We start from the raw sequence: 21,180 nt of genomic DNA on the forward strand, positions 1-21,180 counted from the left end.
ACGCACAAAATGCCTCAAACATCGGCAAATAGCCTCTGAAAGATATAAAAGCTGCATGAACAAGACGAATGAACCTCAGAGTCCTTCCTCTGCTTTACAATCCCCAACCAACCAAGCCTCACAATGGTGAGTCGGTTCCTCGTCGACATCACGGCCGTCCCGTACTGAATAGACCTTCCCTAGATGCCCGTCAACTTCAACTGCTGCAACTCCTGCTCCGGCTGCAACTCTGGGTACGCATACCTTCCTGCCCCACTCACCATGACTTGAGGCAGAGAGCTTAACGTTTTGCTTCCCTGCAGCTGCCAGTCCTGCGCCTGCACCTCTTGCGCCTGCAAGAACTCCAACTCGATGCCAGTCAGCTACAACTGCGGCAACGCCTGCACCGGCTGCAACGCTAGGTGGCACTGTCCGCTCCTCATCCTGTCATCGCACACACTGACCTCGTTCTCCCCCATCACAGCTGCCAATGCTCCAGTGGTGCCTGCGCCTGCTCTGCTGGTGCCTGCCAGTGCTAAATGTCAATTCTCCTCAAGATCAAGCAGCCTTCATTAACACTACTCACCTGGTTCAGTTGCCCGTGAATCGAATCGTTCTTGCCATGTAGTCTCTGCTTGTGTTTCGATTGAAATGTATCATCTTGCCGTATGGTACGAAATACCTGGAATATCAAATGCGTCGTAGCTTTTTGATTCAGTTTGCCAACTGGCTTATTTAAGTGCTTGTGACGAGATACCTTCGGAAAGACAGTCCCCGCCTAAGCAATCATCTTACCTTTGATCCTGAAGACAGTTTTTGAACAAGAGATCAGAGTTCGGGGTGGAAAAGGATGGCATCCATGGAATGAGACTGGTCCGTCAAAGATGCACGAGAGTCCTGGCTGCGCACTTTGAAAGCGTCGACTGAAATCAAGTATATTCAGTGCTTGTAGTACATGCCTGCGCGTACAGCGCCGCCCAGCTACTCCAAGCGTTACGTAGTGGATCGATCCTTGATCATTGTCGTCACTGTGTAGCGCTGGCCCCGCGTCCCCTTTGTGTCCTTCTGGGAGAAACAGTCGTCCACTGGCAACGGAAAAGTCGTGCTTTCCACCCTGGACGTGTTAGCTGCAATACCGAGATATGGGTCTCGGTCGATGAGAATCAGCTGACGGCGACGTCGCGCAGGGTAGCAATGTGCTCTCGAGTACCCATCATAAAGAAACCTTCAGCATGAGGCAGGTTTCACTGCTTCCTCACTTGGCCATTTCTCGTCCGCTTTCCTCCAACCACCGTCCCACCGCTCGTATTTCCCTGAGATCTCGGCGCCCTTTGGCTTCTTCTAGTAGCCGTTGAGGTTCTTGATGATGTACTATGGTTGTCCACGGTCATTTCTTCTCCCATAGGTGAGGTTGCTGTCGTCGAAGCGGTGGTGGTGAGGGCCGAGGCAATGGAGGAGGCGGGAGCGAAGACGCTATTCGTTGGCGATGCGGGAGCTAAGGAGGGCGCTCTTGGAAAGATATGGGGAGCCAACGAGGGAGGTTTCTTGCCATAATTGTTCCATGGGCCGGGTGCAACCTCTTCCACAGGCTGTGTCGGAACATCCTCTGGCATTGCGTCTGCTGGCACTGGCCTCTGGACACGATCAGGTGCTCCCAGACTGAGTGCAGAGCCCATCATGCTCCTCATGATCTTGTCAATGTCTGTTGTTGGAGCCTGAATTTCGAGACCAATCTGGGAGCCCTTGAGTAACGCTCGCTCATAGATTTCCTCGTCGTCCAGGCGCTTGATCTCAGCACGCAAATTCTGCAGAATTTTCTCAAACAAGGCTAATTGGGTGTTCCATTATCAGAATGTAATCACCAAAGGGAATCGGAAAACGCGTCGCACCTTGTTCTGCGTCACCACCCTTCCCTCGAGCTGGATCGGTGACAAGGGGATCTCGCTCTGCCAATTCTTCTTCTGGTCGAGGGTCCCTTAGGCGTATTCTATCCAAGCACATCTCTTCGAACTCCCAGTCATCCATCTCCATTTCGTCCTCTGGTGTAGCGTCGTCGCCATACTGCGTTCCAATGGATGAAGCGGGTGAAGCGGCTCGACAAGTGACTGGGGGCGCGTAGGCCGTCGTTCCATGAGGATTTTGGGTATGCACTGGCATCGTCAACGCTCTACTCTCGCGTTAGAAACGCGTTAGACGACCGGCTCGATATGATTGTTGTGGCGAAGACGAAGGGCGCGGTGGGGGCGGCCTCCAGTTGTTTGGCTCGGAGGCTATTGGTAATCAAAGGACGGACTTGTGGCGGACGCTCGCTGTTTCTTTTTTTTTTTTTTTTTTTTTTTTTTTTTTGGGGGAGCTGTAGATATTTCGCCTGCACGCCATAGTGTGCGGCTAATATCAGCTAAGGCGCGGGCTTGCCCGCTGAGGATACGGAAGATGAGAACCAAGGGGGAAATGCTCTGCGCACATTCACACGGGGTGTGAGTCGTGTGGGGCTGTGGCAGGACGACCAGACCGGGTGGACAGAACAGGTAGGCGCCGAGGCGCCTATCTGTTCCTCCCCGGCGGGCGTCTTGTCCTGCCAACACCCACTAAAACCCCCTTATCCGATACCCAATCGGGTGGTAGGTGTCCGTCGGCCCTTTCGTCAATTACGGTGCACCACGTAGCTTCCACCACCTTTGGCTTGAGGGCCTTCCTACCATAGGTCTTCTCGTTGGTGAGGGTCCTGTCCCACCGAAGCCTCTTATTCACGGATGCTAGCCACCTGTTCCGGACGTGGTCTCTACTGTGTATTTTTGAGGGGTCCCCTTCGAATTCGATCCTCCATTGGCATCTTAGTACCCATATCAGGTGAATGGACTCGGACACCATGATCTGGAGCAGCCTCGTAGGGCCTCTCTTCACTCTTCCCTCAGCGTCCCTGATCGTGGCCAGCGCGATACCTAAGGCTAGCCCTAAGGAAATGAATGGCTTCGCCTCTCCGTTACGTAGCCAGATCTCTTCGAAGATTTCCACGACCACGACCTCAACGACCACCGGCAATTGAAACGTCTGCATCGTGCAAAACTGAAACATGGCAATTATGCGAAGGCTGTACAGCTTGGAGACTTTGACAATTGTCAATGATAGGTCATTTTGATGGACGAGCACCAGCTGAATGGGTTGGAAGATGTATCGCCGCCCACATCGCAGTTGTCCTATGTTGTCTTTATCCATCGTGTAGTACACGATACAGGCAATATGCCGCCCCTCCAACCACCCAGGGCACCCTCCGACAGGGTTCGCATCGACAGTTTCCGGACTTTGTCGCGTCTTCAGCTCATATTCGAGTTTCGTGTATGGCTGGAGTATCTCCGGGACCACGTTCCTCGCCGGTACGACTCTCCCATGATTCAGCTATGGGACTGTATGTCGTTCGGGGCACCCATTTGCACGCTCCTTGACCTCCTTGGCTCCCCAACCCCCGTCGAGCTGAGGGTGTATGCAGATACATTCAACTTTAATCTCAGCATGGACGAACGAATAACGTTCATAGAAAGCTTCATACATCGGATTAATATTCTCGAAATCCAGGGTCGAATTCCCTATGGCGAGGTGTTAAAGGTGGATGACTTTATTAGTGGAGGTGTCCCAGGTTATGTCAGGGTGAGTGATCAACTTGTATACCCAACCCCTTCGCTCGCTGATCCTTGTTCATCAGGTGCTACGAACTCTTGATAGGATCTTGAATTCTTTACACGACTCTTACCCTGGTATCTTTGTCGCACCTCAGGGTTGGAAAGCGCGAAGAGCGAGCTTGATCCAGCAATTGAAGGAAGCAGAGGCCATACACGTATCACGCCTTTCAGATGTTGCTGTAGGTCCGTTCAAAACCTTTTCGCATCCACAGGACTCAAAAAACCCTAGGAGGCGGCATCGAGACTGTACTCCCAAGGCGACGTGACCGACCCCTCTCTGGAAGGATTCATAGTCAATTGCTCTCGCCTAATACCCTACCACAACATCTTCTATCAGCCCTTGGGCGAGCTCCCGCCTCCTGGAGAGGAGATTTGGGATGACATCTTTATGTTCTCGGTATGGAGCTCCGACCACCTCAAACCAAGATCCATTCTGACGGAGTGATGCAGGACAAACTGCTACGGACCAATATCATCCGCGCATACCATTCGCTTTGTGCCAATTACCTTCCTCTTGTGGATACACTCTCTAAATTGCGCTCGAGACATGTAAGACTCCATGCTCATTTACCGTTCTCTGTTACTAAAAGCAACTTAGCTTGAGTACGCCGACGACGCCGACATGGTCCTCCGACACCTTTCCTTTATCCTCGGCCGGATTTCAGACTACCGCGAAATTCTCCAAGCGATCCTCGAAGTGTCGATGCCCATGAACAAGGACTCCTACGACTCCCTTTGCCGAATGACCTTCGAGATGTACCAGCTGTCAGAAAGTATCGACGAGGCAGGCTTTGAATTGCGCACCATTTGGGCTGCCCGGTGTCTCAAAATGCGCTTGGGAAACACACTACGGTCTTTCAGCTCAGAAGGTCTCGGAACTGCCCTTCTCGACGATAGACTGGTAGTTGACCCAGTTTCTGGAGATCATTACTCCGTTTTCCTTTTCCAGTCTTTGCTTATCTGTTGCAAGGAGCGAAGCTCGGAGGCCAGGACTGCAGACGTACGCTATCCAATGAAGGCATGGGAACTGGGACCTGCCCTTTCGGGGACCTGTCCCTTGTCAATCGTTTGTGCTGTACCTACGAAGAACTTGATGACGATCCATTGCTTTGACGCAGGTGAGTGGAACGACCCGGTTCGCCCATTTGAATCGTAACTAACCGCGCTTCGTGTAGCCTATTTCGAATTATTCTGGGTGGATGGATCCAACACGGAGCAAAGCATAACATTCTACCCGACGATGCCTCAGCAATATACACAATGGGTGGCTAATCTTCAACTCTTCGTCACTCGAATCCTGCACTCGACCTCTGTTCCGAATATGGAAGGTGACGATATTGGGACTGGAGGCATTCGTACAGGAACTTCTTTCGTCCTCACGGCGGAAGAGACGATGTACGAACCTCGCAGGTCCACAGCGCGTGCATGGAGCGTCATAGGAAGGAAAGGCCCCAATTCTGAAAGTTCCTCCCTCGTCGCGGAGATGGGGAATAGCCCGGGCGAGCAAGGTTCCATTCTGAGCCCGAACCTCTTGCCTACGCTATTCACACCCTCACGAAACGGCGAGAGCGTACCAGCAAGTCCCAACACTCCAGCCTCTGGAAATAACCCGCGTCTCCCAAACGGCCGAAACCGCTCTCGCACTCGACCCGACTTTCAATCTGCTCGAAGTCCACTTCGATCTGTGTTTACGAGGGATGATATTTCGCCCCTCAACAATGCTGGCCGATTGGGATCCGCCGCTCCCCTGGAGGAGGGGTTACCAGAAACGCTGGATTTGACTGGACAGATCACGCGAGAAGGAAACTACGCAGTGGCTCATGGTGGTCATTCAGACGTCTGGCTGGGGAGGTTGAAGAAGCAAGCGGACGACAGCGATCAGGAGGTGAAAGTCGCTGTCAAGGTTCTCCGAAATACCACCAGCGATCCGGAGAAGAAAGCAAAACTTGTCGGTGTGAGTATCCGTACTGTTACTACTTGTGCGATATGGCTAACAACCTTCTTAGCGTCTCCAGCATGAATTGCGAGTATGGAAACAATTGGATCACATGCACGTCCTCCCCTTGTATGGTGTTACGAATGATTTCGGTCCGTATCCTTCGATGGTGTGCCCTTGGATGGAGAAGGGGAGCGTCAGCAAATATCTGGAGCATTCCGGCGATATCCTAGATATCTCGGAACGACTGCGAATAGTGAGTCGTCTCAGCTTTAGACAACTCGTACCGTTGCCATTCTGACCCCGGGGGATTTTAGATCGGCGAAATCATGGAAGGCCTACAATACCTCCACCTTTGCTCGATCATTCATGGGGACTTAACAGGGGTACGTATTCACCTCCTTCCCTTCATGGTGGCCTGGAAAGCCTGACCTATCGCCTTCAGTCCAACATCCTTCTCGACACCAACCTTACGGCCTATGTCTGTGACTTTGGTCTTTCTGCGGTTGTACTCGACACCGACACTCATACGAGGGCGTCGTTTACCTCCCATTTGGGTGGGGCAGTACGGTGGACTGACTCGTGCTTCTTTGAAAACCTGGATGAGGAGAACAAAGAATGGAGCGCGCCTCCATTAACGTATAAAAGTGATGTCTATTCGCTGGGTTGTGTTATGCTCGAGGTACCCTGTCTTATGCTTGGAATCTACAAAAGAGAAAAAACTCAAACAATACTCTGCAGATTTTGTCGGGTCGGCCACCATACCACTACATCGCGCTCGACGCTCAAGTTGTCATCGAGTTGCACAAGGGCAACAAACCTAGGAGACCTGCTAGGTCATTCGTGGATGATGGGCAGTGGGAGTTGATTCAGTGGTGTTGGACGCAGCCGCCTGAGGATAGGCCGGATGTGCGAGATGTGGCAGAGAAACTGGAAGAATTGGTAGCACAACGAGGGGATGTGAAGCAGTAGATTGACTCGAGAGATACATGTTGTTATCCACTGGTTCTGCAATGGCCCGGTATACACGCCACAGACCTTGGGTCTCAAGGCGTTATAGTGTAGTGGTTATCACTCGGGATTTTGACTACATACCAGCAATCTTCCCGAAACCCAGGTTCGAACCCTGGTAACGCCTGTAAGCGTCTTCCATTTCATGTTTTTGCGCGCTTTTGGTTCCCCCGGATCGGCTCATAAAATACACTTTTTTTTTATATATTCGGCCAGTTACATATACACATGCCATTGACAATTTCTTCTACCGATACCACCAGCGCACGCTGGAGCTCGCGCCGAAAACCCTCCGCCTGGCGAGAATCATTCCACATTCGCTCTACCATGGTTCTCGTTTCCCTCCCCCTACTGGGCCTTGACAGGTGCTGTGAGGTTGACCATCTCAGAGAAAAGTCGGAGTCGCAGGAAGGCGAAGGTGGCGTTCCTCCCGGAACATCCTGCCAATCTGCCAATGGCAGGTATGGAACATTCTCAACAACGCCCTCTCCCAATCGTGAACCTCTCGATTCCCTGCTACGCGATCCATGAAATGATTAAGACTCGTTTTCACTTTCTCCGAGACCTGCGCTGCTGCGTCAGTGTCGTTTGTCGCAGTGTAGGCTATGGCGGCAGCCTGGAGGGCGGGATCGCGCAACGCTGAGAACCGTTCACGCTCCTTGTAGCCAGCGGCGAGAGGGTTGGGTACGTCAGGGTCCGAGAAGTCCACGAAGCAAGCAGGCTCGGCCAGATTGTCGCCGAGATGTCCTGTCCCGTGTATGCCGTGTCGTCGCATTCCACAAGCAACTCCACATTGAACGGCAAGGCGTTGCAGTCGAGGATGGCGGTGCTTCCATTGACGGCGGTGAAGTAGATCCAGCAATGGTCATCCGGGTCTTCAATCGTGATATGTTTGTTTTCTGGGACGAGGTGGTAGATAATGCGCTCTGCGAAGGGGGCGATGAAGCTCCCCGTGGCGACACCAAAGTCCGCAATGGGGTGTTTCCCCAAGACGAGCCTCGGACGAATGGTACCCTCCTCGAGCAACTCTTTGAATCCTGTATCGGTGAAGAAGTGCGTCAGGATGGCGAGGCAAAGACAGGTGTTGGTGGTTAAGGCGCCGCCCTGGAATCTGAGCCTTTTGTAGAGCGCGTCCCTTGCCTCTCCGCTTGGCGCAGAAGGTCACCACTCTTCCAGGCCCGTACCCCGGCATTCCTTCCCAAGCTTGATGATGCGCAACGTAAAGTTCCTCCCTACTCCAGGCTGGATTTGATCCTCTTCAGTGTTCAGGACTTGGCGGTGGAGACCTGGGTTCCCGACAATTTTTATTTTATTTTGCTGTGAATGATGCTGCTGAGGTGGGCAAGCAGGGGGAAGAATGTCTGCAAATTGATTCGTGCCGTTTGGTAAATCTCTGGAGCCGTTTATCAGCTTTTACTATCTCAGAGGCCAGAAGTCTTGATACTAACTGCAAGTCTTCCTATGTGTTTTCCAGTCTCTTTTCTGACACTTGGGACCACAATATGCAACCTGGAATACGCGTAAGCAAGTCCATACAGCCAATCGCCCAATCCAAGAACTCACTTCAAGGCAGGCCTGACAAAGCTTTACTTTGGTTGTCGCCTTGCATACCGAGCATTTACTGGGGTTGACCTCGAGGACGAAGATGGAAGGTTCGCGTACGCGTTCCCACTCGCTCATTGGCCCGCCCTGCATGCAGTGCCAATTGTCACGGGCGACGGTGGCTTCCACGATGGCTTGCTTGTCCATGGTGGTCAGGAGCAAGGAGGGTGAGACGATTGGTATAGATAGAACCCTATTTATCTGATCATGAGCTTTAACTGACAGGCTTTTCGATAGAAGACAGGAAGGCAGCCAGAGGTCACGAGCGGGCGCACGGTTACCCCGAGTCGGAGTGAACGGTTCACACAGAGCACCCCTCCGGCGCGTCGCGTAGTACCCGGCTGGACTATGCATTACAATTGCCTCTCACAACTCGCTAAACCTTATTGAGGAACCTACAGGTAATAAATACCAGCCCTGAATGAGTCGCACCGGCTTCATGCATAAGCATAAAGGGACAACTTCACCGCCTGAAGACTTACCGAGTCGTCCTTCCCGCTCACCAGATTTGATACCACTCAATCGCATACTACGCTCACCCCCTTCCAGGACTATCGCGGTGTCGGTCAGCGGAGAACTGTAGAGCGGCCGCGAGTATCCAAGCGCAGCGGTACTTGGAGGGTGCCCTCTTAGACCTGGCAAGCATGTCTACTGGCTGCTCAGATTTTCAAATGGCAATCATCCTCGATTCACTGTAGGAGTTCGCAGCCTTCGTCCCTCGGCAATTCGGGATAGCGAGGACGGAACACAGTTCTCAAATTTACACCGTCAGCTTTCAGGACCCTGCCCGATGTGGCAGCCAGACCCATCCCTTATCTTGCGCAGAGTCCAAGCAATAAGGTCGTGTGTTGGGCCATGCCGGTATATGGTGATCAGGACTGGCACCATACCACTCACTCCCTTCACACAGTTCACCTACAGCGAGTTTCAGCCCACTCCGAATGCCCATAGCTCACATGACAGGGTGGGGATGATAAGATAACAAGCGAGACTCACCACCCATTGATGGTCAATGTGAATACCCAGAACCAGTTTACAAGGGCGATACGCTGCAGCAGTCGGCCGGATATCTTCGCGCTGAACAGTGAGCATCAGCTTGCCCTCTTCGGATCGGAGTACGGAACCGATAAGCACAGAAGATCTCGTTCGGGGCACACAAGAAGCGCGTCGAACACTCTGTTGCTGAAGCTTCCAAAAGGCAAGAGGGGAATTTGATGATGATAATCGTCCAAAAATAAAGAGCACATCGTTGATATTAATTCTTGTACTTGAGAAAGAGAAGGGGGGAATCGAAAAAAGGGGTGGCTGATTGAAATTTCATCGTCTACGCTCCACGATTGGCCTTGTCGAGAACTAACGTGGAATACCAGAGAACATATAATCAGCGGCCAAGGCGTTTCGACGGAACTGTAGGACAAGACGCACCGGAATCATACGCGATCTCATCGTAATCCGTGCCCTGAATCTCGACAGCTACACCTTGCAACGAACGTCGGAGAGCATCCTTTGAGGAGGCGTACACCATCTTCTGCTTGATCTTTGCGTCATCGGGGGACCTGTACCGCAAAAGAAAGCCACGAATCAGTACACGGTTCTGCCACCAGGAGGGCCCGTCGCCGCGTCAGATCGCATCGATGAACGTGGATCTCCAAAGCACGCTTCCAGCCACACCCTGGAACGCCATATCGTCAACGAGAATCGAGCAACTCACCAAGATACAAAGGTGATCTTGTTTCGCTTGCCTGCACCTTCCTTCTCGAACTCAAAGTCATACACAGCGAATCGCGGTTGATCGCTGGGCAGAGCGTCAATGAAGTCCTGGTACTCCTGCGATTGGGAGGTTTTCTCGACGATAATCTCTGTGTTCTCCTTGTTCAGGGCGTAGATGATGAATTTGGTCTTCTTGCCCAACTTGAGTTCTTGGAACGCGGTCAGACATGATTCGTTGACGCCGACACCGGAAGCCTGGAGGGTTTGATTATTCTAGATACTTTCGGCGTCGTCCAGGACGATGAACTAACCATTGTGAAGAGGATGCGAGAATACGAGGGTGACGGTGAGAGGGAGAGAGCGGAATGGGCGGTGTTGCGGTTCGAACTGACCTGATCAGGGTATCAATCACCTTAAAAGGGCACAGCCCAGATTATCTCATCACCCTCTAGGGGCCACCGCCGCAGCTGTACATACGAGAAGGAAAGAAACTGTGTATTAATGGTAATCCTACAATTAATTCTTCTCAAAAACCTCGTCTAGCCATCGTAGATAATCATACTCTGGTTCCCCAGCTTCATTCAGATTACTCGGCATCGCTTTCACCAGATAGTCAATCGACGCTTGCGGGATCTGAGCCAACCGCAGGTCCAGTTCCGTCACGAAAGGCTGTTGCTATGGATCAACAATAGGTCTGTCATCATGACGAGGGAGACAAATACCTTATCGTGTGCGATCCCCTGGAACGATTCACGCAATTGGTCAGGACTGGTCTGATCTTCCGTGATGTCCACCTAGGTCAAGTAGTCAGAGCCGTGCTCACGCGAGCAATGGGGAAAATGACTTACCAGTAGGTTGATGAAGGCCTCATACGTTATCGCGCCATACTCTGCGACGAGTTGATCGTAGATCGACACCATATCCTCGTCCGAATACACAATGCCGAGACTCGCAAGCGCAGCCATCATCTCCAAGATGTTCAGCGTGTTCGTTTCGCCCTTGTCAAAGTAGCGGAAGGTGCTCTCAAATTGTTCAAGCTGCGCCGGAGTCAAGTTCGTCATGTTGCGGGAGACGATTTGGTTGTCAATGAAAGCGATCTTCTTGGCAATGGCATGGACGAGGAGCTCCAGCTCGAACTCGAGATCTTGCCATGTGAACACGGTGTAGTCGTTCTCTTCGACGTTGGCTGCTAAGCATTCAGCTTCGGCTGCGGCCACAGCGGCGAGGTCCTCCGATAGCTTGGGTATTCGCTTTTGGATCTCCTTTGCGTTTTGTTCTTGGTCCTACGGCCAGGAATACTGTCAGCGTCCATTGCGAGCAGAAAGTTGAATAATATACCTGGAGCGGCCCTTCTATCGAAGCAAGTTCAACCGACACTTCGTGCAGTCGATCGGCGAAAGCGTTAGCCAAGTCGGCAAACTTCTTTCTCAAATCCTCTTTGATCCTAAGGGATTGCATTAGATTGTCACGGAGACCGACGATTGAACGGGCGTACTTTCGAATCTGTGCATTGATAGCCCTTGAGCGTTTCGCTTCTGATTGCAGGAGCTCTTGCCAAGCGGAGTCCAGGTCGGACGGCGCCAGTCCATCCGGTGGCACATACTCTGCAAGTGCGTACGTCTTCAACTTTGTTTGAACATTCCCAAACAGCGTGATCACGTCTTGACGCTCCGTAACCCATGTTCTCTTCGTCGTTTGCTTGTACGTGTTGAAGTTGGCAGACTGCTCCTTAGCATCCCCATACGTCCCATCGAACTTTGATGCCTCCCACTGCTTTTGAACTTCCGCAACGTTGTCTAATAGCTTCGGGAAGAGTTAGAATGGAGACGACCCATGGAATGAATGATGCTAACCAATTGTGCTCGTCGTTCGTAGTCGTTTCGGATGATCCAAACAGATTGCATGAGCTCTGCGAACTTTTCCACCCGTCGCGATTCGGTTTCCGATTGCTCTAGCCCTGGTGTCAGCCTTCAATTCCTGAGATATCACCACCAACCTACCCATCGATGAGAAAGCATGGAAGAAACTAGCGATGTAGGTCATGACACTACGTTCGTCAGGGTTCGGAGAGTCACAAAGATCTTCCACTTCTAGAAGTTGCTAAAATTCGATCAGTAGAGAGAAGGACCCAAGTATTTCAAACTCACCGCGATCCCAAGATGCTCAGCTGCAATCTTGAACGCCAAAGCGGTATTTCCATGCCGATCTTCCTTGTCCAACTTGTCATAGTCCAACAAATCCGGGCGATGGCAATGAATCAGCGCGCATCTGGGTTCAAGGTCATTGAAATGAGCTGCACAGAGGCAGGGCGTAGGCGCACGAACAAAGCAAGACCGTCCTGCCAACTTCTCGAGAAATCTTGGACATCAACTTCTTTATAGGGCGCAGTCTTGCGTTGGCACCAGAGGAGTAGACCCTCCTTTGCCGATAGACCTTCTTCACTTTCGTGGTATAGCGTAAGTCTTTGGAAGCAGATTGGAGGGAGTTGCGGACAGACCTAATGTCGGCGATGGTAAACCGCAGGATGAGTGTCCAGATCATGCCCAGGATGAGTTTGAGGTTGCCATCGATGATGTCTGGAGGGGGTGAGTAGGTGGATCAGTAAGGTGACGCGACGAAGGCCTACCTTCAGGGCCGATGTTGGTGAGCTTGACGCCTCTGGACGTGATGAATTCCAATGCTTTCGTGACGTTCTCCGCCTTCTGGACTCTCATTCGCGGGTTCTTGTTGTACCTTCCCAATGAGGTGTCTCCTATATTCAAGAGATTTATGGCCGTTTTCTCGATTAGAAGAGCGAGACTAACCCATGATTTCCTTCGGGATCGCAGTCCTTATCAGCATTGTGCTCAGGAGTTGTGAGATGCACCCACCATAAGCTGGATGAGCCGCACGCCATCAGAAAGGTCTTTCACCAACGAAGACATTGGCGGGTATCCATTCGCCTCGAGTTTTGTATTTAACCTTCAAAGCCACAAATTAACATCTCCCTCTGACCGTCGAATAACCAGACCTACGCACCACTTGCAGAAGGTTCGCTCCTGCATATTCCGGGTTTGGATTTCGAGCGACATGGTGGGCCACTTCTAAATGTTAGACAGCGGTTCCTGTCTCTTCCAGATAACACACAGGACGTCAAAGAAACCGTAAAAATGCAAGGAGATGACGGGAGGAAGACAAAACAGGCGGCAGACGATGCCAGTGTCCCCGACATCGGCTTCGACGCGTTCGCAAAATTTCAAACTCCGACACCGCGTCGTCTGGCGTCCGGCTGCATGGTCTTCTCTTTTGGCCAGCTTCTCCCATTTACCCTGACTCAGGGTCCTCTTTTTGACGCTCAAACGACACTTAGACGACGACTATGACGACCCAGTTTGACCGTATCTACTATGGGCTGTCGCCAGAGGTTGGCAGTAAGTCCCAAGCTTGTCCAATGGATAATAGATGGCGCTAATGCTTGAGCATTCGTGGGGTAGAATTCCGAGTGGCAGCGACTGGTATGGGCTGGAAGGGCTCCGAAACGAACACGGTCGTTACCCTTGAAGGATCGAGAATCAAATGGGCGCAGTGGTTGCGCGTTGCACGCAACTTTCAATTGAGGGTCGGCCTTTCTGACCATACAAGGCAGAAATTCGACGGTTTCTTGCGCGAGGTGAGTCACTTCCACAGCGCATCGAATCGAAAAGCGCTAAATTCTCTGCAGGAACACGATAAACTCGCTTCTCTCCTCAAAAACCACTTTGGAATTACTCTAGAAACCCAGGAAGTCTCGTTCAGAGGGTGGAATTGGGGTGTGGCTGATTTCAGAGGTTCGTTGTCGAGTTCATTCATTCTGGTCACTTTAATTTTAACATTTTGTGGTTAGGCGAGGAACTCGCATTCCTTGTCCAAGACAAAACCGCTTTCGAGCTCCCATTAAATCAAGTTGCCAACTCCAACATCGCTGGCCGAACAGAAGTCTCCCTCGAATTCGCCAGCATTGCCGGATCCTCCAAAGGACCAGGAAAGCAAGCCGGAGATGAGATGGTCGAAATTCGATTCCATGTTCCAGGAGCTGTTCCTAAAGTCAAAGGCTCAGATGCAGGTTCCCAGGACGGCGAGCAGGATAACGAGGACGAAGAAGAAATCAGCGCCGCGCAAGCCTTCCACGAGACGATCAAGGAGCGTGCCAACATCGGTCAGATTACTGGCAACATGATTCTCAGCTTCGAGGAAGTGCTGGTCCTTACTCCTCGTGGCCGATATGATATGGACATGTTCCGCGACTTCTTGCGTCTGCGCGGAAAGACATACGACTACAAGATCGTTTTCACAAGCATTTCACGTCTCTTCCTGCTACCCAAAGATGATCAGCATGTTCTCTTCATTGTACGTCTCCATCAGCTACTTCAAAGATCACTTTGAAATTAACGAACAACTGTAGCTTGGCTTGAATCAACCTATCCGACAGGGTCAAACACGCTACCAATACTTGGTCATGCAGTTCACTCGCGAGGAAGAAATCACTGCCGAGCTGAACATCAGCGAGTAAGTCTACGTCTTTCTGCCTGCAGCGACTGCATGACTCACGGTCTACAGCGAGGACCTTGCCAAGTACGACAAACTGAAAAAGAATTACGAAGACCCCACCTACGAAGTCATCTCGAGCGTCTTCCGAGCCCTCTCCGGCAAAAAGATCATCGGTGCTGGCAGCTTCCAAAGGTACATCTTCTGCCCTTCTCATGTGAACCGTTTCCAACCTCCTCCACCTGCAGCCGTGACGGCCACCCAGGCATCAAAGCCAACTTGAAAGCCATCCAAGGCGACCTCTTTATGCTCGAAAAATACATCTTCTTCGTCTCCAAAGCCCCTACCCTCATCGAAATCTCCGACATCCACCAAGTCGTCTTCTCCCGTGTCGGAGCAAGCATGGGCGCCGCCGCCGCTCGTACATTCGACCTTAAAATCATCACCAAGAGCGGTCCTGAATACAACTTCACGTCGATCAACAAGGAGGAACACGAGGTCACGGAGGCGTATTTGAAGGATAAGAAGGTTAGGGTGAAGAATGAGATGCTGCCAGACGCGGACCTGTTGCTGGCTGCTGCGGGTGCAGATGACGACGATGACGACGATATGGCTAGTGTTATCAGCTCTGAAGATGGAAGAGTGAGAAACCGACCATCGAGAGGCGGAGATGACGAGGACAGTGAAGAAGATGGTTCGTGACTTCTTCCTTACCACGGTGTCATGGAAACTAACGCTTGCATTTGCAGAGGACTTCCAAGTATCCGACTCCGACTCTGGTTCTCCAAGTGACACAGATTCTGACGGGTCAGGCGCCGAGACGGCTTCAGACGCTAGCGGAGATCTCCAATTCACCGCTCCAGTCAAGAAGAAGAAAGTCAAGGGCAAAGACGCTGCGGAGGGCAAGAAGGCCGGGAAGAAGAAAGGAAGCGGTTCTGAAGACGAGGCTCCCAAGAAGAAAGCGCCGGCTAAGAAGAAGGCGAAGAACGATGATGCAATGGATGTTGACGAGGATAAACCCAAGCCGAAACCCAAACCAAAGCCCAAAGCGAAGGCCAATGACAGCGACGTTGAGGTTATGGACGTCGACGAGGATAAGCCCAAGCCCAAGCCTAAACCCAAACCCAAACCCAAGGCCAAGAAGCCCTCTGAAGATGACGCTGAGCCCCCGAAGAAAAAGCTTAAGACCACTGACTAGATTCCTTCACCTTCGTTTGCTACCCTTTCAATACGCTTTGCTCTTGGACTCTTTCTCGCTTCGACTATCACATATCGATTTAATATGTTGTATATTGCATCTTTTTCCTTTGATTTCAATTGATGTGCATGCTGTCTAGGTGATGGTATGATGTCTACGGAAAAGCCCAAGGTATTAAATACGGAGCGAAGGGAGAGAAGAGTACCATAAGGAAAACGATTAAAGGGTTGCAGATAGGTTGAAGTGGTAACTCTACGTGGGCGTCTAGGATGAATGAAGGGTAGCGATACAGTGGTGGAATGTAGGTCGGGCCGCTGCCGAGGGAAGGTTTTACAAATGAGGGGAAGGAAAACATGCTAAAGCACGTGTACAAGCGAGAATACACATTGATGCAGGGGGAAAAGTGAACGACGACGACAAAAATGAACCGAGAGAAAGCGAAAGGAGTGTGAAAGTACAACAGAAATGCACGAAGATAGAAAAGCAGAGAATGTGGGCAGAAAAGAATGTGCGGATCCAATTAAATGCTCAAGGCTTGCCATGCAAGAGTGTACCTGGTTCGAAGACCGGGTTACTGCTTGATGGCAGAGGTTTGGGATTGTACGGCGGAGGAACAGAAATAAGCGGGGCTGGAGGGCGTTGAGATGTAGATTTCCTGCCGGCAGAAGTTGGAGCCCGTGATAGCGCCCCTGAAGCGTTGCCTCCAGCTGCCTTTGGGTTGAAGAGAACTTGGCGTTCCTGGTGGAATACATAGGACTGGCATGGCAAAGACATCGTAAATACAGACACTGCCTATTAGAAAACGATTGACTGACCCTGGCTATCAAGATCTTCTCCATCCAGATCCGCCCGTCCTTTTCATTACACGCGAAAGTGTGCAGGTAGTCGGCTGCATTCTCGAAATACGAGAAGTTGTCGGTCGATTTGACTGCAAATGCAAAAGGCTTTGGAGCTTTGTGAGAGCGGGTGATGTGATAGGCGTCGAAATTAGAAAGCGAGCAGAGCATCACTTCGTCTTTGCCCTATCAGACAATATCAGTTCCTACTGATACTCGACATTCCTGATGAACAATGCAATCACATACGTTGTCGCGTTTCGAAAGCCAGATGGAGTGTTCGCGAAGTTGCATCCATCGCTTGCTCCACTTGCCTCGCTTGACCTCCCATTCAACGTACCCAGAGTGAACAGGAGAGCTCGATGGAATAGCCTGTAATAAGAATTAGTCGGTTGCCAAACGAGAATAGGCTCGAACCACATACTGCGCGGCTAAGAGGAATCGCCAAGGGAGTAAGTTTCAAGACGAACAGATTAACCATCTTGTCTCTATTCCAGGATGCCTGGACATCAGACAACAGTTCGAAACTTCGAATAGGGCGCTCTGCAAGTTCGTTAGCATCATCCAATTGGGATACAAGGTACGAAACCTACCCATTCCAAAGTCTTGCGCGACTTCCCAGACCATCCAACCGCCACTGCCGATGATGCCCTTCAAAGTGCCTTGAGCTTCGATCATCTCAACGACATCACCAGCAGTGGTTGAAGATGCGATTTCTACCATGTTGAATCGCTGCATATCACCGATAAAGATACGTTGTTGAACGATCTGGCTCCTGTCAACAGGAAGAGGCACTGGAGGAGGATTCGGCGACTTGGTAACAGGGCGACGAGCTTCTTCCAACGATGGACGACCAGAATGTGATTGGGGTTTGACGAGTTTCCTGGACATCTGCTGAGTGGGTTCACCTGGGTTCGTAGGCAAAGGCGGCACAGGGGGTAGTGGGACCCCGAACTCATCATACCCTGACGAAGGGTGATGATCGCCACGCCTGGTCACGGACAGACTGCGATATCTGCCAGCAGGTGAATGCGGCGTTGATGCAGCTGCAGAAGCAGAGATAGATTCACCGCGTGAGCGACTGACTTGAGGGCGGGACATGGTGGCTTGCCGAGATAAGGCGATCTTCTGCTCAGCGTCCTTGGGTAAGGGAACGGATTGCTGCTCCTCATAGAATTTTCGACGATCCCCGTGGTTGAATGACCGCATGGGCCGCAATGAAGGCTTGGAAAGCGTTGGGCTGGGAGGACTTCCTGCAGCTCCCTTATCACTGCGTCCTCGAGCATGTCCCGAAGATACTGGTACGGGAGTTCTCTCGGAGGTGTCGAAAGACGTTCTCGCAAACCCGTGGGACTCGTATGTTGGGGGACCTGGGGTGATGGGTTGGCGCAGGTGATCTTGCGATAGTTGGACGTTCTGTAGCCGTAGGGTTAAATCTTCGGCGGAGAATGGGACAGCGAGCGGGGGTGGGGCGGGTTTGCTTGGCATTGTCAAGGTCCGCTGCCGTGTGGGGTGAGCTGTGGAAGGTAACGGTGGCTGTGCACTTGTGGTCGCGTGAAACGCAGCTTCCATTGAACTGGAGAGTGCCAAAGGAGGGAGCAGAGGTCCCCCAGCACCTGCCGGTCGTAAAGTCGCGTGTCGCTCGCGTTCCCGGATAGCGGCATCGGATGATTCCCCAGCAGTCCCTGCACGTTCCCGCTTTGCACGTCGCTGTTCCCTTTCCTCCCGAACCTTCTTTCTGATAGACTTCTGTGCAGTCAACGCAGTGGGAATGCGCTGGGCAAGAGGTACGTCGTCGTCGTCAGAGCTTCCTCCGCCCTGTCCAGGAGTCGACGGGAATAGAGCACTAGAAGCCGTTGGTGGGGGTGCGTGATGGGTCTTAAATCCAGAAGGCTGGCCGTAATCGTCCGTCGAATCTGAATCTTGATCGTCTTCAGAGGCAGAGGTGGAAGGGCGAGAAGACGAGCTAATCGACCTGGCACCATTCGAAGCGTGACTGTAGGGTCCTTGAGGGAGTCTTCGTCGTCGATCGTCCTGTCCATCGTCGTCGTCATCTCCACCGCGTCCACGTCCAGTCGTATAGTGAGATGAGGCAGTGTAATAGGCCGCACTGTTCCCGTGGTCCTGGTTCGACCCTGAGTGTGTACGATACACGGCACCGTTTCCAGAGTCCCTCCCAGAGCCATCCACTGCCGCTCCATATCCGTATCCATAATCCATGTTCCCCGGGTGTCCACCAGCGGAGGTAGGCGTGAAGCGCTGAGCACGATACATGTCGTTGTCGTTGTCAAAGAGAGTGTGTGACGACATCATGCCATCCGAATTTAAGCCTGCCTTCTTAGGGTTTGGCTCGAGGCCAAGCTCATCATCAGAACCTTGTCCTCCAAGCCTTGGTCCATCACCACCGTCCTCGATTCCGGCAACGCTAGCCCCCAACAGTGCAGGCGAATGCTCGGAAGTAAAGCATGAATCATGAACCTCCGCGCGAGCATAACCATTTCCAGCGAACTCGTGATCTGCGTCCCCTCCACTCCCAAGCGTTCCTGGCCCATGACTGGCTCGAATTGTATCCGCAGAGGATGGACACGAGCCCGCACCCAACTCGCTTGGACTCAAGAATCCGGTACGTAAATCATGGACGTAATCGGTGGTCGCGCCTGATGCAAGCGACTCGCGAATTAGGGGCCCACCGAAACCTGGATCTTGGAGCGTAAACTTGGCGGGATTGGTGAAGCTGTGAAGACTCTCCTGCATGCATGCATGGCCGTTTGCACTGGAGCCTTCATGCTCGCCGAGAGCAGGCGAGAATCTATTCGACAAGGTTGGGCTGTGCAAGGGATCGCTTAAATCCAAGTCCGAAAGGTAGCTCGATGATCCCGGTCCTGTTTGGCTCCCCATTCTCCAACTCGCAACACGGTCCACGGATGCCTTGGTGCAGGCATACGGCGGAAAATATGAAGTGGAGGTAAACGAGAATGGCGAATGGTTGTATTCGGATTCCGGAGGGGACTTCAAGGAGTCACTGTCGTCAGAGGAGGACCTCGTCATCGCGTAGAAGTGGCCAGTGATCCCATCGTCCAACCCAGATGGGCTCGTTTGGCCCGGGCTGGTGCTCGTCGACGTTTCGAAAGGGTCTGGAACTGCATCAAGGCGATGGTACGATTCACGTTTGAAAGGGAAACGGAAATCCTGGTTGGCACCTGGGTCAAGGCCTTCGTTGGAGCTTGCGGAAGATGTCGAGGAGTTAGAGACGGATCGTGCGAGTGATGCCCGAGTTGGAGGTGATAGATCAAAGGGGGATGCTTGGGATGATATGGGCGAGAGATAGTCGTAATCGGGAGGTGTTAAAGGTGGTATTGTCGAGGCCTTTCCAGTGGTTTCGTGATCAAGGTCCGTGGTGTTCGCCAGTGCAGTATACTGACAGGTATCGCCAAACGTGGCAGGCTGACCATGCGAGGTGTGTCCCTCTTCACTCGACTCCGGGCCAGAATTGTAGGGGGAAAGATAGCCATATTGCTGATCGGGTTGGCTTTCTAACCCGTGCGAAGGGGGCGCAATGTCGACATCCTGATGAGGGGGAGAAATGTCGACATGGGAACGTCGAATTTCGGAGATGTCCAACGGCGAAGACGAGGAAACTTCGAGGATTTGACTGGGCAACAACGGCTGCGTTCCCGGTGGCAAAGACTCGGTTTCTCGAGAGTTGACATCTTGCAAAACCCGAGGTGGCAATTCGCAATTGGGATTGTCCCAGGGCTCAAAGGGCAACCCGGCACCCACGCGCCCCTTGCGAACCTGATAGCAGGAATGTAAGTATATCTGACTGATGAAACAAGGGAAGCGCGTAGATCAATACCTTCTTCGTGAGAACAACATTCATTTTGGCAAGGGTTGAGAGCGAGGGTAATGAGGGGCGGGGAGTGAATGCCGGTCTCGTGTACGCAGGTTGAGGCTGACGAGCGCCCGAAATTGCTCGCGGGCGCGATCTTGGAATGTTTGCCTCGGTGATCACCAGGGTTTTCTTGGGAGAATCTGCTGTCAAGGGCGAGCGCGGTGTTGGGGACAAAGGAGTGACTTCTGGTGGAGAGAGCGTTGATGGCGAATGAGGGGTCACACGCGACACTTTCGTCGGGGATGTGAGGTTGGCAAATGGGTCATCGTCCAATAGAAAGTCGGGAGGAGGAGACGCTCGAGATGGCGAAGGAGGAATGGGTGGGAATTCTGAGGCCAATGGGGAAGTCATTGCACTCGAAGCGCTCGCTGCAGTTGAACCAGAACGGCTGCGTGGGGTCTGCTCTCCACTTGAACTTGGGCTGGAAGTTGGGATTGCAATGGGTAGCAGCGAGTGCATCAGCGATTGCAACGAGGCCCGCCGAGATTTCATCCTGGATGACTTGAGCGAAGATGCACGGCGAGATCGTTTGGGCGACGCTCCTGGAAGACCGTAGAGGTTGGTGTAGAAATCGACTGAGGAAATGGCATCCAATGGGACTCCTGTGGTTTCGTTCCTGAGTATAGCCTATTCACGCGTCGTCGCGTCAGCATTTTAGCATATTGGCAAAAGCTAGACTGCGCTCACCAGACGCGAGTCAATACCCTGGGTCCAGAGGTCAATACTCGACCTCGGTAGCCTGTCTCGCGGCGGGTCTCGAACAAGGACTGAATCTGTGCGCTCTACGGCGACTTTTTTGTCGGAAGGGAGAAGAAAAGGGACTTGGGCGGGAAATT

At 52.2% G+C, this 21,180-nt stretch overlaps 8 protein-coding genes and 1 non-coding gene across 9 annotated transcripts; 4 read left to right on the plus strand and 5 right to left on the minus strand.

Annotated features, from left to right (window-relative positions):
* Window positions 1–68: 68 nt before the first annotated feature.
* Window positions 69–401, plus strand: CC1G_03391 (hypothetical protein; the record flags this gene model as incomplete). Its single annotated transcript, XM_001835557.2, has 3 exons — window positions 69–126; window positions 184–233; window positions 303–401. 3 exons carry the CDS (start codon window positions 69–71, stop codon window positions 399–401), a joined length of 207 nt encoding a protein of 68 aa, XP_001835609.2.
* A 406-nt stretch (window positions 402–807) lies between these two features.
* On the minus strand, window positions 808–2,136 carry CC1G_03392 (hypothetical protein; the record flags this gene model as incomplete). The annotated part of the gene is made up of 3 exons (XM_001835558.1): window positions 808–902; window positions 1,352–1,807; window positions 1,869–2,136. The coding sequence occupies 3 exons, from the start codon at window positions 2,134–2,136 to the stop codon at window positions 808–810; spliced, it is 819 nt and encodes a 272-aa protein (XP_001835610.1).
* Window positions 2,137–2,523: 387 nt separating this feature from the next.
* On the minus strand, window positions 2,524–3,036 carry CC1G_14970 (hypothetical protein; the record flags this gene model as incomplete). The annotated part of the gene is made up of 1 exon (XM_002910593.1): window positions 2,524–3,036. The coding sequence occupies one exon, from the start codon at window positions 3,034–3,036 to the stop codon at window positions 2,524–2,526; it is 513 nt and encodes a 170-aa protein (XP_002910639.1).
* A 183-nt stretch (window positions 3,037–3,219) lies between these two features.
* CC1G_03393 (TKL/TKL-ccin protein kinase) lies at window positions 3,220–6,564 on the plus strand (the record flags this gene model as incomplete). Its single annotated transcript, XM_001835559.2, has 10 exons — window positions 3,220–3,624; window positions 3,680–3,835; window positions 3,886–4,053; window positions 4,107–4,205; window positions 4,255–4,774; window positions 4,832–5,610; window positions 5,663–5,848; window positions 5,910–5,978; window positions 6,038–6,274; window positions 6,334–6,564. The coding sequence occupies 10 exons, from the start codon at window positions 3,220–3,222 to the stop codon at window positions 6,562–6,564; spliced, it is 2,850 nt and encodes a 949-aa protein (XP_001835611.2).
* A 78-nt stretch (window positions 6,565–6,642) lies between these two features.
* On the plus strand, window positions 6,643–6,730 carry CC1G_20166. The gene has a single exon. It is a non-coding gene; the product is annotated as a tRNA-Gln (tRNA).
* Window positions 6,731–7,206: 476 nt separating this feature from the next.
* CC1G_14971 (hypothetical protein) lies at window positions 7,207–8,352 on the minus strand (the record flags this gene model as incomplete). Its single annotated transcript, XM_002910594.1, has 2 exons — window positions 7,207–7,640; window positions 8,226–8,352. 2 exons carry the CDS (start codon window positions 8,350–8,352, stop codon window positions 7,207–7,209), a joined length of 561 nt encoding a protein of 186 aa, XP_002910640.1.
* Window positions 8,353–9,405: 1,053 nt separating this feature from the next.
* Window positions 9,406–12,986, minus strand: CC1G_03395 (actin cross-linking; the record flags this gene model as incomplete). The annotated part of the gene is made up of 18 exons (XM_001835561.2): window positions 9,406–9,558; window positions 9,631–9,761; window positions 9,917–10,170; window positions 10,227–10,307; window positions 10,450–10,590; window positions 10,638–10,709; window positions 10,764–11,198; window positions 11,254–11,359; window positions 11,411–11,718; window positions 11,769–11,866; window positions 11,916–12,015; window positions 12,063–12,183; window positions 12,240–12,356; window positions 12,413–12,491; window positions 12,542–12,667; window positions 12,720–12,729; window positions 12,786–12,876; window positions 12,934–12,986. The coding sequence occupies 18 exons, from the start codon at window positions 12,984–12,986 to the stop codon at window positions 9,530–9,532; spliced, it is 2,352 nt and encodes a 783-aa protein (XP_001835613.2). The 3' UTR covers window positions 9,406–9,529.
* A 287-nt stretch (window positions 12,987–13,273) lies between these two features.
* On the plus strand, window positions 13,274–15,616 carry CC1G_03396 (chromatin binding protein; the record flags this gene model as incomplete). Its single annotated transcript, XM_001835562.2, has 8 exons — window positions 13,274–13,325; window positions 13,389–13,564; window positions 13,616–13,721; window positions 13,778–14,280; window positions 14,363–14,439; window positions 14,491–14,613; window positions 14,667–15,112; window positions 15,168–15,616. The coding sequence occupies 8 exons, from the start codon at window positions 13,274–13,276 to the stop codon at window positions 15,614–15,616; spliced, it is 1,932 nt and encodes a 643-aa protein (XP_001835614.2).
* Window positions 15,617–16,144: 528 nt separating this feature from the next.
* On the minus strand, window positions 16,145–20,332 carry CC1G_03397 (hypothetical protein; the record flags this gene model as incomplete). The annotated part of the gene is made up of 6 exons (XM_001835563.1): window positions 16,145–16,372; window positions 16,432–16,638; window positions 16,702–16,824; window positions 16,877–16,995; window positions 17,046–20,247; window positions 20,309–20,332. The coding sequence occupies 6 exons, from the start codon at window positions 20,330–20,332 to the stop codon at window positions 16,145–16,147; spliced, it is 3,903 nt and encodes a 1,300-aa protein (XP_001835615.1).
* Between the last annotated feature and the right edge of the window lie 848 nt (window positions 20,333–21,180).

This window comes from Coprinopsis cinerea, assembly GCF_000182895.1.
Source record: "Coprinopsis cinerea okayama7#130 chromosome 8 map unlocalized cont3.8, whole genome shotgun sequence".
In the NCBI taxonomy this organism is placed as follows: domain Eukaryota; kingdom Fungi; phylum Basidiomycota; class Agaricomycetes; order Agaricales; family Psathyrellaceae; genus Coprinopsis; species Coprinopsis cinerea.